This window comes from Heterocephalus glaber, unplaced genomic scaffold, assembly GCF_053883595.1.
Source record: "Heterocephalus glaber isolate CG9 unplaced genomic scaffold, H.glaber_assembly_v1.0 deba00001760, whole genome shotgun sequence".
Classification (NCBI taxonomy): domain Eukaryota; kingdom Metazoa; phylum Chordata; class Mammalia; order Rodentia; family Bathyergidae; genus Heterocephalus; species Heterocephalus glaber.
The window spans coordinates 7,870,597-7,886,615 of NW_028258457.1; the positions used below are offsets into that span (position 1 = coordinate 7,870,597).

Sequence of the window (16,019 nt, forward strand, 5' to 3'; positions counted from 1 at the left end):
GGGGGAAAGAAGCCAGATATGTCATGTACAGGCACAAATTCCCTATGATGACTATGATCCTGTGTATATCTAAAATGTACCAGTAAATGTTTTGCTTAAAAATGAATAAAATAAAGGGCTGAGACTGGAACTCAGTGTCAAGGCTCTGAGTTCAAACTCCAAGACTGTCAAACAAGCAAACCAAAACAATCCTAAGGGATGGGACTCCGGAGTGCTTGTGCGTTCGTGAGCTCACGAAGATGCTGGGAGAACGGTGGCCAGGAAAGGACACATGACGCACGGTCCCCTGATTTGCCTCAGGCTTTCTTCCCTATGTGCTGTCCCTGAGTCATGTCCTTTATCACAAACCAGGTGTGGTGAGGAAACCGCTTTCTCACTGCAGAAACCCTGAGTCATGCTACCATGGTACCTCGCTTCACAGAAACAGAAGACCTTGTGAACCCCACTTTATAACCAGAGTGGACAGAAATGTGGATGACTAGGATGGCGTGCATCCCCAAGAACTTAATTCCCCAATCCTTTGTTAATGGTATTTGAAGTTGGGGCCTTTGGGGGGCCTCCAGCAGGATTGGATGAGGTCATAAGGGAGGGGCCCTGTAGCTTTCTTTCTTTCTTTCTTTCTTTCTTTCTTTCTTTCTTTCTTTATTTATTTGGTATGGGGGATCGAACTCCGTCCTTGCGCTTGCGCAGCAGACGGTGAAACCACTGAGCTAAATCGCCAGCCTATTTATTTATCTTTGAGACAGGGTCTCCCTTTGTACCCCAGGCTAGCCCTGAGCCTTAGGTGATTCTCCTGTCTCAGCCTCCTGAGTGCTGGGATTACAGGGGTGCATCACCATGCCCGGCTCATTTTGCCATTTTTTTTTTCCAACCCACAGCAGCCAGGAAACAGAGAGAGAAGGGCACAAGAATGTACCCTTCTGGGTTACACCACGGTAACCACTGCTAAGCAGGCGTTACCTCCTGACAGCATAGCGAGCCATGAACGCATCAATGCAGGAATCCGCTGATAAGTACAGCGCCCCATGATCCAATCACCTGCCACACACAGGAGACCTGGGGGAACATTCAGATTCTCCTAATGATGCTTTAGGATAAGCAGCTACTGTAGGGATTTTGAGGTGATGAATCCCCAGTCAGAGGGAAAGGCAGAGCCAAGCATGGTGGTACACACCTGTAATCAAGGCACTCAACAGGCTGAGGCAGGAGGATCACCAGGAGTTTGAGGCCAGCCTGGACTAGTGAGTTCAAGGCCAGCCTCAACTATATAGAGAGACCTTGGCTCAAAAAAAATTTTTTTTCAGCCAATCAGGAAATTTTTGTTGATAATATAGGTATTAAGTGATGCCAACAAGTGGCTGTTAATTATCAGGTTAATTATAGGTGTGATAATGACATTATAGTTGTGAACACAAGTTACTGCAATTTTAGAGATGTGTATTGATGTATGAAGGGGAAACAATACTTTGCAGGATTTGTTTCAATATAGTTCATCAAATGCCTCACCACAAAAAATAGTTTGGAGGGCCAGAGATTTAGCTCAGTGGTTCCACTACTTGCCTTGCAAGCCCAAGGTCCTGAGTGCGATCCCCAGTACCAAACAAAAACAAAAACAAAAAATTAGATAAAAAATACTTTGGAAGGGAGGTGATACGTCTGTTAATTAGCTTGATTTAATCATTTCACACTTCTCATATCAGAACATCACACCACTGTCCTTCATGTGCGGTTTTATCACAAAACACCATGAATATTTCAATTTAAAAATTTTATTATAATAAAAGACATATTGCCATTAATCTTCCTCAAAGTCCTTCCGCTTGCTATCAACACACTTACCCCATCATTCCTGCTCCTTTCTGAAGCAGTTCTGGAAGTCCTCTCTTTTCACCAGCCATGGTGGCACCTGCCTGTAATCCCAGCATTCGGGAGGCTGAGGCAGGAGAATTGCCACAAATTTGAGGCCTGCCTGGGCTACATAGTGAGTTCAAGTCCAGCCTGAACTATATAGCAAGAGTCTGTCTCAAAAAAAAAAAAAAAGTCTTTTCATGGTTACCTCAATTACTAGAATTAATTCAAAATATTTATAATAATTTCTGTCAAAATATTACCCTGTCCCCATTCACCTTACAGATCTGGCACCAGGAGACTTCTGACTCTTCCTCAAAGTCAAAATGACCGTGAAAGACAAATGTTTTGAATCAATTCAGGCCATGAAGGCAGCCATGACAGAGCAACTAAAGACACTCACAAAAGAGCACTTCCAGAGCTGCTTCAGAAAGTGGTAAGAATGATGGGATATGTGTTTGAAGTGAGGAGGAGGATTAAAGGAAACGTGTCTCTTACTGTAATAACTTAAAAAAAAAATTTAACCAGGTCTGGTGGCACATGCCTATAATCCCAGCATTCAGGAGGCTGAGGCAGGAAGTTGCAGTGAGTTCAGGGCCAGCTTGGGTTACATAGTGAGTTCAAGGCGAGCCTAGGCTACATAGGGAGGGCCTGTCTCAACCCCCCCCAAATATATATAAATCACTCATTGGATTTTTATTTCATCGTATAGATATGTACACTTATGATTTGTTGATTAAAAACAATAATAAAAGAAAAATTTTATCCATGGAAAAACAGAATAGCTACAACAGCTATGGAAAAATGATGGTATTGTTGATTCTGGGTGATTTGTCTTTGAGGGGTTCTTTGGATAGAGTCTCTTGGCTTCTGTGAATAGTCTAGATTTTCCTAAAAAGTCATTTACAAAATAGGAAAGTTGGCAGAGGAGAGGCCATCTGCTATAGTTTGGATGTGGTTTGTACCCAAAAGTTCCTGAGTGGGGACCTCAGTCACCAAACGCAGTGTTGAGCAGTAGTGGAACCTTTAAAAGATGGGACCAAGTGGGAGGTGCCAGTGCTGGCCCCACCCCTACCGGGACATCTGGTCCTCTGTCCCTCCTGCACTCAGCTCCTGCCATTGAGGTGCCATAGGTCATGAGGTGTCAGGAGCTATGCTGTTTGACTTTCATGCTCCCAAACTGAGCTAAATAAACCTTTTCTTCACATGTACCCAGACTCCGGCTTTTCATTATAGTAACAAATAAAGGGTTTAAACATCATTGCTTTAGGTATTTGAGCTACAACCATTGCCAACTGGTGTCAGAAATAAAATCAAGGAGAAAGGAGTCAGGGTGGACAGGTGCTTCTTGATTTATTATTATTATTATTATTATTATTATTATTATTATTATTATTATTATTGATCCTCCTTCCAGAAACTCTTAAGTGCCACAGAGAAATAAAAGTAAGATCCAATCTCTAGCAGCCAGATGGGCTCCAGTGTTTCATCCTTCCCAAGCCTTCGAGTCAGCCCAGCTTAATGTACAGCAGCAAGGTGGCAAGAACACCTGGCAACTGAAATGGGAGAGAAAGAAAACTTACCCATTGTTAGAGATAGTCGATGTCGAATCAAACTTTTCTGCATTCCCATGAGCCCTGAGAACATTTCCCGGCATCCTATGCCCTCCTATTTCCTGATATGTTTGGCCAATAGGAAGCCCATGCCCTCTAACTGCCTCTTAATTTGGGCCAATAGGAAGCCTAGGCCTTCTGACTTCCTGTAAGGTTTGACCAATAGGAATCACCAACTGGAGAAATGGGCAGACCAAAAGGAGAGGTTGGATAATTCTTCACACTCCCTCCCTTGTGCCCCTCCTGAGCTCTCCATACCCACAGTTGTAGGCAGATGGCACTTCTTTCTTGTTGATCATCTGCTTAGTTGTTCTATTATTGACAGTGGGGTATTAAACTCTCTGACAATTATCATTGAATTGTCTATCCTCCCTACAATTCCATCAGTTTTTCCTAATTTATTTTGTAATTTTTCCTCCTTTATTTTGGAGTTTTATTTTTAAATGCATATATGCTTACATTTCTTTACATTTCAAATTGTGTTTTGTGTTTTTGTTGTTGTTTGTTCGTTTGTTTGAGGCAAGGTCTTGCTATGTACACCAGGCAGTCCTCAAACTCACTATGTAGCCCAACCCGGCATCAAACTCCAAGCAGTCCTCCTGCCTCAGTCTCTCAACTGCTGGGATTACAGATGTGTGGCACCACACTTGGCTTGTTTACATTTTACATTTATAGGTATACACTATATGTTTGTAATTGTTTTGACTTCCTGATGGATTGATGTGTTTATCATGATAAAATGTTCCTCTCTGGTTACAATTTTTGATCTGCTATTAATTTAGGGACTACTGCTTTCTGTTGGCTACTGTTGGCATGGTATACCTTTCCCCATTCTTTTAAGTTTCAGATTCATTTGTTTCTTTCAATCTAATGTGTACTTCTTGTAGATTGAACATTGTTCAGTCATGTTTTTCAATCCATCCTTCTGATCTCTGTCTTTTTTGGGGGGAGGGTGGTAACCAGGGATTGAAATCAGGACCTTGCACTTGTGAGGCAGGCAGCAGCACCACTGAGCTAAATCCCTGGCCCCTGATCTCTGTCTTTTGACCAGTGTTTGATTCCTTTACATCTGATAGAATTGGATATGGATCTGCCATTTTGCTATTTGTGTTTATGTTGCTGATCCTGTTCTTTCCTCATGGAGTTCTTTTATATTTTATATTTTCTTGTATACCATTTTATTTTCCTTATTTTACTATATTTTAAGAATGACTTAGCCAGACATGGTGGTGTAAATCTGTAATCCCCGCACTCAGGAGGCTGAGGCAGGAGATGGGAGGATTGCTCCAGGTTCAAGGCCATCCTGGAGTACATAGTGAATCCCTGTCTCAAAAAACAAAACAAAACAGGGCTGGGGATTTAGCTCAGTGCTTCTGCCACCTGCCCCGCAAGCACAAGGACTGCAGAGTTCAACCCCCGGTACCAAAAATAAAAAAAAGAAAAAAACAAACCCCAAAAAACAAGAATTACTTTTCAGTGGTAGCTTTAGGGATTACAATTCATATCTTAAAATTTAGCAATCTACTCTTTTCGTTTGTTTTTTTGTCTTTTTTTGTTTTGTTTTGGAAACAGTGGCTTGCTAAATCACTAAGCTGCCCAGGCTAGGCTCAAATTTGCAATCCTCCTGCCTCAGCCTTCCAGAATTCAGGATTACAGGCGTGAGCCACCATGCACAGCTCCAAATTAATTTTAATCACATACAAACATTGTGTACCTACATAGCCTTATTCTCTCCACTCTCTTTTGTGCCATTATGGTCATACAAATTCATACCATTTCTTTTTTGTTTTGTTTTGTTTTGTCTTTTTCTTTTCTGTCTTTTGAGACAAGGTCTCACTATGCAATTCAGGCTGGCCTTGAACCCATTATGGAGTCCAGGCTGACCTTTAACGCCCTGGCTCAAGCAGTCTTCCTGCCTCAGCCTTCCCAGTATCTGGGATTACAGGTATGTGCCACCATACCCGGCTGAATATCGGACATTTTACATACTACACTGTCCAATTCTGGAAATCAAATTTCCCTTTCCCTTCAGTTCTTTTATGTTTCTATTTTGTGTTGTTGTTTCCGCCATTGTCTGTTCATTTAATGAGAACTGGGGATTAATTCTCTCAAGTCTGTGTTCTTCTTTGTGTGTGGCCACTGAATTCGTCACTTGGTTACCTGAATGGTTGAAATGAGGAATCTTCTTTTTCAAAAAGGAGGCCTGTGTGGTTTGGTTTTGTTCTGTTTTTTGAATTTTTTGTAGTACCAAGGATTGATCAAACTCAGGACCTTGCGCTTTCGAGGCAGGTGCTGTGCCACTGAACTAAAACCCCGGCCGATGTGTTTTTACTTTTTAAAGTTGGGTGAGCTGGGTGTAGTGGCACATTGCTACAATACCAGCATCAGGAGGCAGAGGCAGGAAGATCGTTGCAATTTCCAGACCAGCCTGGGCTACATAGTGGGACCTTGTCTCAAAATAATACTAATACTAATACTGGTACTCATACTAAAGTTGCATAATATTCTGCCCATATTTATGCTTCATCCCTTCTGCTCATGGGATAGCTTATTTTATTCTATTTTTGCATGTCGGAATAGTATAAAAAATTAAGACTGGATGAACTGAAAAAGACTTCCTTTTATTATGCTAGTTCTTTCTTCCCTGGGGATTCCTGGACAAGACTCTGGATATGGCTTTTTTTGTTTTTGTTTTGTTTGGTACTGGGGAAGGAACTCAGGACCTTGAGCTTGTGAGGCAGGTGGTGGAACCTCTGAGCTAAATCCCCAGCCCCTTGCTATGCCTTTTCCCCCCTTCTCCATACTGGAGATGGAACCCAGGGCCTTCACACTGAGTTACACCCCAGCCCTTTACTTATTTTTTATTATTTATTTATTTATGTATTTATTTATTTTGGAACAGGCTCTCTCCCAGTCGCTAAGTTGCCCAGACTGGGCTCCAACTTGAGATCCTCCTGCCTCAGCCTCCCCGAATGCCACGATCTCAGGCATGGGTCATCACACCCAGCTCCACAAGTTTGCCAAGAAAGAGTGGCCAGAGGGGCGACTCACCTGCATCAATGCCATCCCCAAGGAGACCCAGTTCAGGGTGTAGCTCTGTGTCTTGGTGATTTTCAGGAGCCTGTGGAAGCAGCCCTGGGGGTGCAGACAGCAAGGCAGGCAGGGGCTGCTCAGCGGTGCCCCTGATCTCCCCCACCCCTCGGGGACCTCCACTCCCACCAGAGCACACTGTTCAGCACCTTGTTCCACCGCACTGAGCTCCCCTGTTTAAGCGACCTGTGTGACCCTGGAAAAGCCATCCCACCTCTCTGGACCTCTGCTGGCCTGGCTAGAAATGGGATCAATGAGCCTGGCATGGTGGCACACACCTGTCAGCCCAGAAGGGTGCTGGCCCATATTACAAATATGATCACAGTTGGATTTCTTACTTTAATTTTTTTTTAATTTTTTGTTTGTTTTGAGCCAGGTTCTCACTATGTAGCCCAGGCTGCCCTTGAACTTGCAGTGATCCTCCTGCCTCAGCCTCCTGAGTGCCAAGCAGCTGTGGACTGAAACCTCTGACATGGTGAACCAAAATAAACCTTTCCTCTTTTTAAGTTGGTGACCTCAGATATTTGTCACAGTAGTGGAAAGCTGACTCACATTCTCCAGAGGATAAGTTATCAAAGCAGCTGAACTAGCATTGATTTCTCTCTTCCCCAGGACCCTTTGCTGGGGTCCCCAAAATGAGCAATATTTTAGAAAAGTCACCAACACTTAGGGTCTGTTGAGGTTGCGCATGGCAAAATCTCCAGTTACCGCCTGGTGAATGACACTGGATGACACGTTGTGCCCATCGCAGGCCATAGCACCCAGGGATTTACAGCAGCCCCTGGGGTAGGAGTGGCCTGTCACCATCGAGAAGGAAGAGCTGGGAAAATCTGTGTAGTTGTTCACCCCAGAGCACTTTAGCTGCAGAGAGAGCAAACATGGAGAGCGGGTTTTTTAAAAAAAAAAAAAAAGAAGAAGAAGAAAAATAGAAATAGCTTCATACAAATGAGAATAGAAATTATGGTCACCATGGCTACTGTCTCAGCAGAGACAATATTCCAGTCTGCCTTCAAACTCCACCCTAAAGCCAGGCATGGTGGTGCATGCCCGTAATCCTAGCACTCAGGAGGCTGAGGCAGGAGGATCACCATGAGTTCTAGGCTAGCCTGGGCTACATAGTGAGTTCAAGGTCAACCTGATCCATATCAAGAGACCCTGTCTCAAAACAAAAAACAAACAAACAAAATAAAACAAAAAACCACCATCCTATGGCCGGGCCTGGTGACACACACCTGTCATCTCAGCACTGGAGAGGCTGAGGCAGGAGGATTGCTATGAATTTGAGGCCAGCTTGGGCTACTTAACGAGACCTTGTCTCAAAAAACAACAAAAACACCAACCTTCCACAGCTCCCAAACTACTTAACACAAAAGCTGAGCTCCTGCTGTGACCCATAAGTCCCTGCACATTCTACCTGTCACCTACCTCCTGCCCTGGCCTCCCATGACACTCTTCTGTGTTCTCTCAGCTCCATCCATGCCAATTTCTTCATTATTCTGCCGAGACATTTAGCAAGTGTGAGCCTCAGGACCTTTGTACAACCTGCTCCTGCCTTTGGAAATGCTCTTCCTTCAACGTCTGCCTGACCCACTCTCTCACCTCACTCGAGTCTCTGCTCCAAGATCCCTCTTCAGAAAGGCCTGTTCTGACCCCATTCTTAAAATTACCCACAAGCCCTGGAATCAGCCAGGCTGACCACAGTCATTTCTTTTCCTTTTTATTTTTGTTTGTTTTGCAGAACTGAAGATGGAACCCAGGGTCTTCACACTGTGCTACAGCCCCAGCCCTTTATTTATTTACTCATTCATTCATTTAGAGATGGTGTTGCTAAATTGTCCAGGGTAGGTGTGAACTTGTGATCCTCCTCCCACAGCCTCCCAGGGTGCTGGGATGACAGGTGTGCATCCCCACACCTCCCTCCTCCTGTATTTAAATCATCTCTAGATTCTTTAAATTACCTCTTTTTACTGTACTCACTTTATTTCACTTCACAGATAGTGCCTTTTTCTCCCTTCAAATCGAATGTTTATAGCATCCTAACACTGACCAGGCCTATGGGCTCCATTTTTTTCAAAGCTCAGCTGAATGTTTACATTTTTCAGCATTGAAGTTTTTTCCCTGGTGCTGAGGGTCAAACCCAGGTGTGCTCTGCCACTGAGTTCATCCCCAGCCCTTTTTATTTATTTATTTATTTATTTATTTTTTGGTACCGGGGTTCGAACTCGGGTCCTTGCGCTTGCGCAGCAGGCGGCGAAACCACTGAGCCAAATCCCTGGCCCAGCCGCCCAATATATTTTTTGTGGAGTTGGAGATGGATCCCAGGGCCTTGCAAAGACGCTTACACACACATGTGCACAGCATTATACACAACACCCAAGAGGCAGAAGTATCGAAGATGTCCTCGACGGCTAAACAGATAAACAAATGGATGTGTCCTGACGGTGGACTGGGATTCAGCCTCAAAAAGGAAGCTAATTCTGACCCCAGTTGTCACAGGGGAAGCAGAAGTATCTCAAGCCCGCGCTGCTCCGTGAGATGGGCCTTCACCAGGGACCAGCCCTGCAGGTTCTGCAACTCACAGGGCCCTGGGATCCTGGGGCCAGGCCACACAGACAGGAAGGAGGGGGTGGGGCTGGGGCGTGGCGAAGACATGGGGTGATGTTTAGGGGAACGGAAAAGCTCTGGAAAGTCAGGTGTGAAGGCACACACCTATGATCCCAGCGCTAGGGAGGCTGAGGCAGGAAGATCGCCACGAATTCAAGACCAGCCTGGGCTACATAGCCAGACGCTGTCTCAAAAAAAAAAGAAAAGAAAAGTTCTGGAGATGGATGATGGTGACGTCCAGTGTTTAATGTCACAGAGTTGTACGATCAAAAATAGTTAAAACGGTAAATTTCGCGTTACGTGTGTGTGTGTGTGTGTGTGTGTGTGTATATATATATATTTTTTTTTTTTTTTAAGTAGAAAGATATTTATTGATAGGAAAGCTCCTGAAGGCCAGGAGGGGTCCCAAGTGAGTAGCCCCACGTTATGTATATTTTACTTTTATTTATTTACTTTTCTTATTTTAGCACAACTTTTTACAAAGCAGAGCTCACCTTCTCCATGACTGAGTTCCACTGTGCAGAGAAATCATCCAGCTCAGCTCGTTGTGTAGCCTCTGTAGCCCCTCCTCAGGGTGACAATGTTGTGCTCCAGCCCCATATTGCGAACCTTCCAGAGGAGACAGGAAGCCAGCAGCACCCAAATAGCCATGGAGACCCATGGGTGGAGGATTCTTGGGGGAGACAGAGGGAAGGAGGGCTTTCCTGTCACATTCTAAATTTTTCCTACCTCCATCTCATGGGTCTGTGTTAGAAAGGGACGCATTCACCAGGCGTGGTGAGTCCAGCCTGGGTAACCTAGTGACTTAGGCTATCTCAAAGTAAAAAAGGTCTGGGGGTGTAGCTCAGGGTGAAGGTGCTGGGTTCAATCCTCAGGGCTGTAAAAGAAAGGGGCTGGGCCACATTCAGGGTGCCGTGTCGCCTGCTAGGAGGGGCACGGGGAGGAGCATGGTCTGCCAGCCAGGCGCCCGGCTGTTCCCATCACTAGCAAACTTGAACCACCTGCTCTTTCCGGTTCCCACAGCCTCCCACCCACGGTTTGGCTGCAACCCGATTAAAGAATCAGATTCTCTCTCCCAGCAACTGAATTTCTCTATGTACACAAGGGGCCCATTTAATTTGTTTTGTTTTGGTTTGGTTTTTTGAGACAGGCTCTGCCTAGGCTGGCCTTGAACTCGTGGGTATCCTCCTGCCTCAGCCTCCCAGGTGCTAGGGTGAAAGGTGCACACCACCACGCCCAGCTTCTAATATTTTATTGTTTTGTTTTTTTGTTTATTTGGGTACTGAGGATCAAACTCAGGACTTTGCCCAGTGGCAGAACCACTAAGCTAAATCTCCAGCCCAAATATTTTAATTTAAAAAAAATATATATATATATTTTTTTATTTTGGATTGAACTTGGGACCTTGCACTTGCAAACCAGGCAGCGGAACCACTGAGCTAAATCCCCGGCCCAAAAATATTTTATTTTTTAAAGAAAAGTTTTATTTTTTTTCCAGTAGAGGGGATCCACCTCAGGTCCTTGTACTTACCAGGTAGGCACAGTGTCACTGAGCTACATCCCACCCCTAAAGAAAGGTTTTAAACAATGTTTTTTTTCCTGCTGAGGTGCTGCTGTCCCGTCTTCAAAATCCACAGAATCTAGCAGGGTAGACCATGAAAATCTCTCCCTCCCACCTCTCTCTCCCAGCCGAAAACCTCCTCCCACTTCACGCTGATGACTATTTCTGTTTCCTGTGTCCCCAAAGAGAGACTGGATATGTGTCAAAGCCAAGGATATTTTCGTTCTTTTCTTGCATTGTTCTGCATCTGGCTCTTCTGACAAGAGTAGCAGGTGCCTCTGGGGGCTGTCATTTCTCTTTCTTTCTTCTTTTCTCCCCCCTCTTACTGTGGATTGAACTCTGGAATCACTGAGCTCCAACCCCATCCCTTTTAATTTTATTTTGAGACAGAGTCTCACTAAGTTGCCCAGGTTGGGCTTGAACTTGAGATCCTCCTGCCTCAGCCTCCCAAGTGCTGGGATGACAGGCGTGCACCATCTCACCTGGCTCCCATTCCTTTCCATTGCTGCTTGGCAGCAGCTCCAGACTCACCACCGGGAAGAAAGCTAGGACCACCGAGGCCACCGTGATCTCCACCACGAGAATGACAGCCATGGTCACGAGGAACTGCAAGACACACAGGGACACAGAGAACTGGCAGCCAGGTCCCTGCACCTCACCCCTCTTGGCTTCTCCAGTTTGGAAGACCTCATACCCAGGAGAGGCAGGAGGCTGCTGGGTTTCATTTCCCCCAAGTGGCTTCCCGTATACACGGACTGGTCGAGGGTGCCAGGATGGGGTCCCTGGGAGATCTGGGGCTGGATGCCTATTTTGGAAGGTTAAAAAGAAACCTAAGAAGCCAAGTGTGGTGCTGCATCCCTGTAATCCCAGCACTTGGGAGGCTGAGGCAGGAAGATCCCTGCAAGTTCAAGGCCAGCCTGGGCTACATAGTGACTTTAAGGCCAGCCTGAGACCCTTTCTTTCAAAAAAAAAAAAAAGAAAGAAAGAAAGAAAGAAAAAAAGAAAAACCAGGGATGGATTAAACCTAGGGTGCAACAACCCATTCAGACCACACCGTAAGGGACCTGAGCATCAGAGCCCCAGTGGAGAGGGAGAAACAGAGCCAGCTGCTGGGGAGAGGTGAGGTCAGGATTGCTTGAGAATAAGCAAGGCATGGAAACTGCACCATACTACCTGCAGGATCCTGCTTGGAATTTTCTTTTTCTAAAGTTAATAGCTATGTCTACTCCTTGTCATGGCCACCACTCTCTCTCTCTCTCTCCATTTTGGTTTTTTTTTAAGAATTTAATGTGGTGAAACACACATAAAATGGATCATCAAACTGTTACATCTCACAATTTCAGGCGTGAAGTGCATTCACATTGTGCTGGCCTTGAACTCACAGAGATCCTCCTACCTCAGGCTTCTGAGTGCTGGGATCACAGGTGTGCGCCACACACTCAGCTGCTTTTTAAAATTCATCCACCTTTGTAGCACACACTGAGCACATCATTGTGGGGAGTTGGTGTGTGGACAAACACATCTTCATTCTTTCTTCATCCCCTCCTGCCCCTCTCCCTCCCTGTCTTGGTGGCAAAGATCTATATCCCTGATTCCTATTCTCTATCTTCATTTTGCTCTTTAAATTATTTATACTTTGGGTGTCTCATATAAAAGAAATTGTTCACTATTTAAGCCTGTGTGTCTGATTTACTTCAGTTAGCATTATGGTCTCACGGTGCATCCATTTTCCTACAAATGGTTCAAACGTGTTCTTCTCTGTGGCAGAGTGGCGTATAAACACCACATCCTCCTTATCCATTCACCCGTCAGTGGACACACAGGCCACTTCCAAGATTTAGCTCTCATGGGTACATGTGCTCTACACATGGGTACACGAGCGTCACCGCTGAACTTCTGTGTGCTATGTCCTGCATGTGTGTGGCAGTTACAACAGTGCTGGGTCTGCAGAGGACAGACACATGGGCCAGCGGGACCGAAAAGTGTGCCCAGGACAGAGCCAAGTAGTGCGGCACCTCGTGTGACAGAGGAAGACCGGATGGGCCCTGCAACACATGGGACAGTTTGTCACCCAAAGGGGGAAGGCAGGGCACCTGATCCCTACCTCACACCGCACAGGCAGCTGCCAGAGGCTAAGGAGCCAAAGCAGGAAACGAGACTTATGCCTAGGAGAAGATCATGTACAAACTTGGGGAGGGGAGGATTCGAAACAGGATGCATCATAAAGGGGGAAAGGATACATTTGCAAATTAAAACCACACTGAGCCTCCATCTTGCCCCAGAAAGAATGGGCATCATGAAGAAATCAAATCATAACAAATGCTGGTGAGGCTGCGGGAGAAAGGAACCCTCTACACTGTTGGGAATGTGAACTGGTATGACCCCCATGGAGATCATGTGTAGATTCCTCAAGAAACGAAAACCAGAAATTCCATTCGACCCAGCTATTCCCCATCTACGTATCTTCCCAAAAGTATTAAAGACATCAGACCACAGTGATCCATGCACACCTGTGTTGATAGCAGCACAGTTCATAATAGCTAAATCTCGGATGCAGCCTACATGTCCATCAGTAGATGAATGGGTGGTATTTACACACAATGGAGTACTACACTGTTCTAAAGAAGGGTAAACTTGAGTCATCTGTAGGAAAATGGCTTCACCTTGAGACCATAAGGCTAAGAGAAATAAATCAGACACACACTCTTCAATGTTACATGGTTTCTCTTACATGAGCCACTCAAAGTATAAATTATTTATTTATTCATTTTTGCCTCTTTGAGCCAAGGGCCACCTATGTAGTTCAGGCTGGTCTTGAACTAACCATGTACCCCGGGCTGCCCTCACATCTATGGTGATCCCCCTGCCTCAGCTTCTCGAGTGTTGGGATTACCAGCATACCTGGCTCTAAAGTCTAAATAATTTAAAGACCAAAATAAAAGATAATAGAAAAGAGGGAGGGGCGAGGGATTTAGCTCAGTGGTTCCGCCGCCTGCCTTGCAAGCACAAGGTTCTGAGTTCGATCCCCGGTACCAAAAAAAAAAAAAAAAGAAAGAAAGAAAAGAGGGAGATAGATTTTTTTTTTCCAAGTGGGAAGAAAACCAAGAGATGGAAGGAAGAAGGAAGAGTAAAAGGAATGAAGACAGGTTATGTCCATGCACCAATTCCCTACGATGAATGTGACCATTTCGTATGGCAAACGTAGACTCAAAAACATTTTGCAGAGCACATCTGCTACCATAAAGTGAGATACCATGAACACAAAGTAGAAGAAGACATAGCCCAAAGGAGTTTGTAAGAATCGAGGAAGGATTTGGTCGTGCCAGGGCAGTTTGAGGGCCAATGTGTGAATCTGACTTACAAACAAGAGGCTACCTCGGCTTTCTTTCTTCGCGATGCACCACCCAACCAGGGCCAGCAGTACTGCGAGGCAGCCCAAGCCCAGGCACAGGTGGCTGATGTGCAGGTGATATGTGGATGCCGGCCCCAGGACCCTGGTCAGGGCAGCCTCTCCATACTTGATACCAACGCCCAGGCCAATGAGGATCACACCGGATGCCTCCAGAACAAAAATCAGAAAAGAAAAATGTGCTGTATACAAATAACTCTCTCGCCAGGCGTGGTGGCGCATACCTATCATCCTAGCACTCAGGAGGCTGAGGCAGGAGGATCATCACAAATATCGAGGCCAGTCTGGGCTATGTAGTGAGTTCAAGGCCAGCCTGGACTACATAGCAAGATTCTGTCTCAAAATAACAACAACAACAACAACAAACTCTCCCTGGGTAAAGAGAAGCAAAAGCTGATAAATTCAGCAAAAATGTTAAGAAATGGTAATACTGGAGTTGGTGTGATGTAGGAACATTCTCATAATTGCTGCCAGGCAACAATTTTGGGGGCGTGAGTTAAGAGGACACTTTGAAATTTGTATTTAAAACCATAAAGAATCTGCCTGTTATGATGGCGCACAGGTGTAATACTTGCTACCCAGAAGGCTGAGGCAGGAAGATGCCAAGTTCAAGGACAGCCTGGGCAGATTAATGAGATCCTATCTAAAACTTTAAAAGACTAAAAATAAAAAATGGGGAATCCTCAGCACTGAAAATAAGTTGGGTTTTTTTTGGTACCAAGGATCGAACTTCGAGGCAAGCAGTGGAACCACTGAGCTAAATCCCCGGCCCCTATTTTTAATTTTTTTTTGAGACTCGGTCTTGTTATGTAGCTCAGGCTGGGCTTGAACTCACTGCGTAGCCGGGGCTGGCTTCGAACTGTGATCCTCCCACCTCAGCCTCCCGACTGCTGGGATGACAGGTGTGCACCACCACACCAGGATCTTTATATTCTAAAATGAAAACAATTAGTTCTTCAGCAATGCATATTTGGAATTAATTTTATACTATGAAAAATATTTTTGAAAAATGTAAAAATCAAGAAAATACAGGTCTGGGGAAGGCTTAGTGGCAGAGCGTGTGCTTAACACATTTGAGGAGGCCCTGGGTTCCATCCCCAGCACAAAATAAAAAGGGAGAAGGAAGGGAGGAACAACAGATGGAGGGAAGGATTGATTTTTTAAATCACATCTTCCTGGGCTCCCATGTAACTTGACTTGCACAGCACGGGATGCGGAGCACCCCTGGGCTGCCCCAGGGTCCCAGGGTGGCCAGCGTTTGGGTCGGCTTCCCCACCTCCACCACACCAGGCCGCCTGCCCTACATGCCTGGCTCCCTGGTGACCACACATCCGCAGGCCAATCTGGACCGACTTATTTCTGTCTTCCCGGGAGCGGAGCCGGCCTGGGTGTGACACACTTACAGCCACCAGGCTGTTGAGGAGTGACAGCAACCTCCTCAAGGAGTAGGGCCTGTGCGCCTGCGGCTCCGCCATGCCAGCCTGCCAGGACACACGACTAGGTCAGCATCTTCCTGGCCTCGGCTGCTGTTTCCCAAGGGGCCTGGCTCTATGGGGGGCACAAGCTGACTGGCCGGCTGTGCCCCTCTGGCTCCCTCACCTCGGGGGCTGCCCCAGGCACAGCCTTTGTCACATCACAATCTGACGCCAGCAAGACAAGTGTCCCACACTGTCCCCTGTTGTTGCCCCTCATCCTCCACGCAGGCTCCACTGGGGATGGAGAAAAGGCATGTTGTAGCCGAGTGTGGTGGTGCACTCCTGTCATCCCAGTACTCTGGGAGGCTGATGCAGGAGGATTGCAAGTCTGAGTCCAGCCTGGACAATTTAGCGACTTAGTGAGACCCTGTCTCCAAAAGTAAATAAATGGCCTTTTTTCCAGGGTGTGATGGTGCTCA

The 16,019-nt window shown here is 45.8% G+C and overlaps 1 protein-coding gene across 1 annotated transcript; it reads right to left on the minus strand.

Moving 5' to 3' along the window:
* Nucleotides 1–3,184: 3,184 nt before the first annotated feature.
* Nucleotides 3,185–15,600, minus strand: Tspan16 (tetraspanin 16). Its single transcript, XM_087201411.1, is given in 9 exon segments — nt 3,185–3,404; nt 6,513–6,596; nt 7,104–7,182; nt 7,261–7,412; nt 9,650–9,697; nt 9,699–9,764; nt 11,248–11,322; nt 14,078–14,275; nt 15,529–15,600. Coding segments are annotated over 9 exon segments (822 nt in total). The 3' UTR covers nt 3,185–3,356.
* Nucleotides 15,601–16,019: the final 419 nt, after the last annotated feature.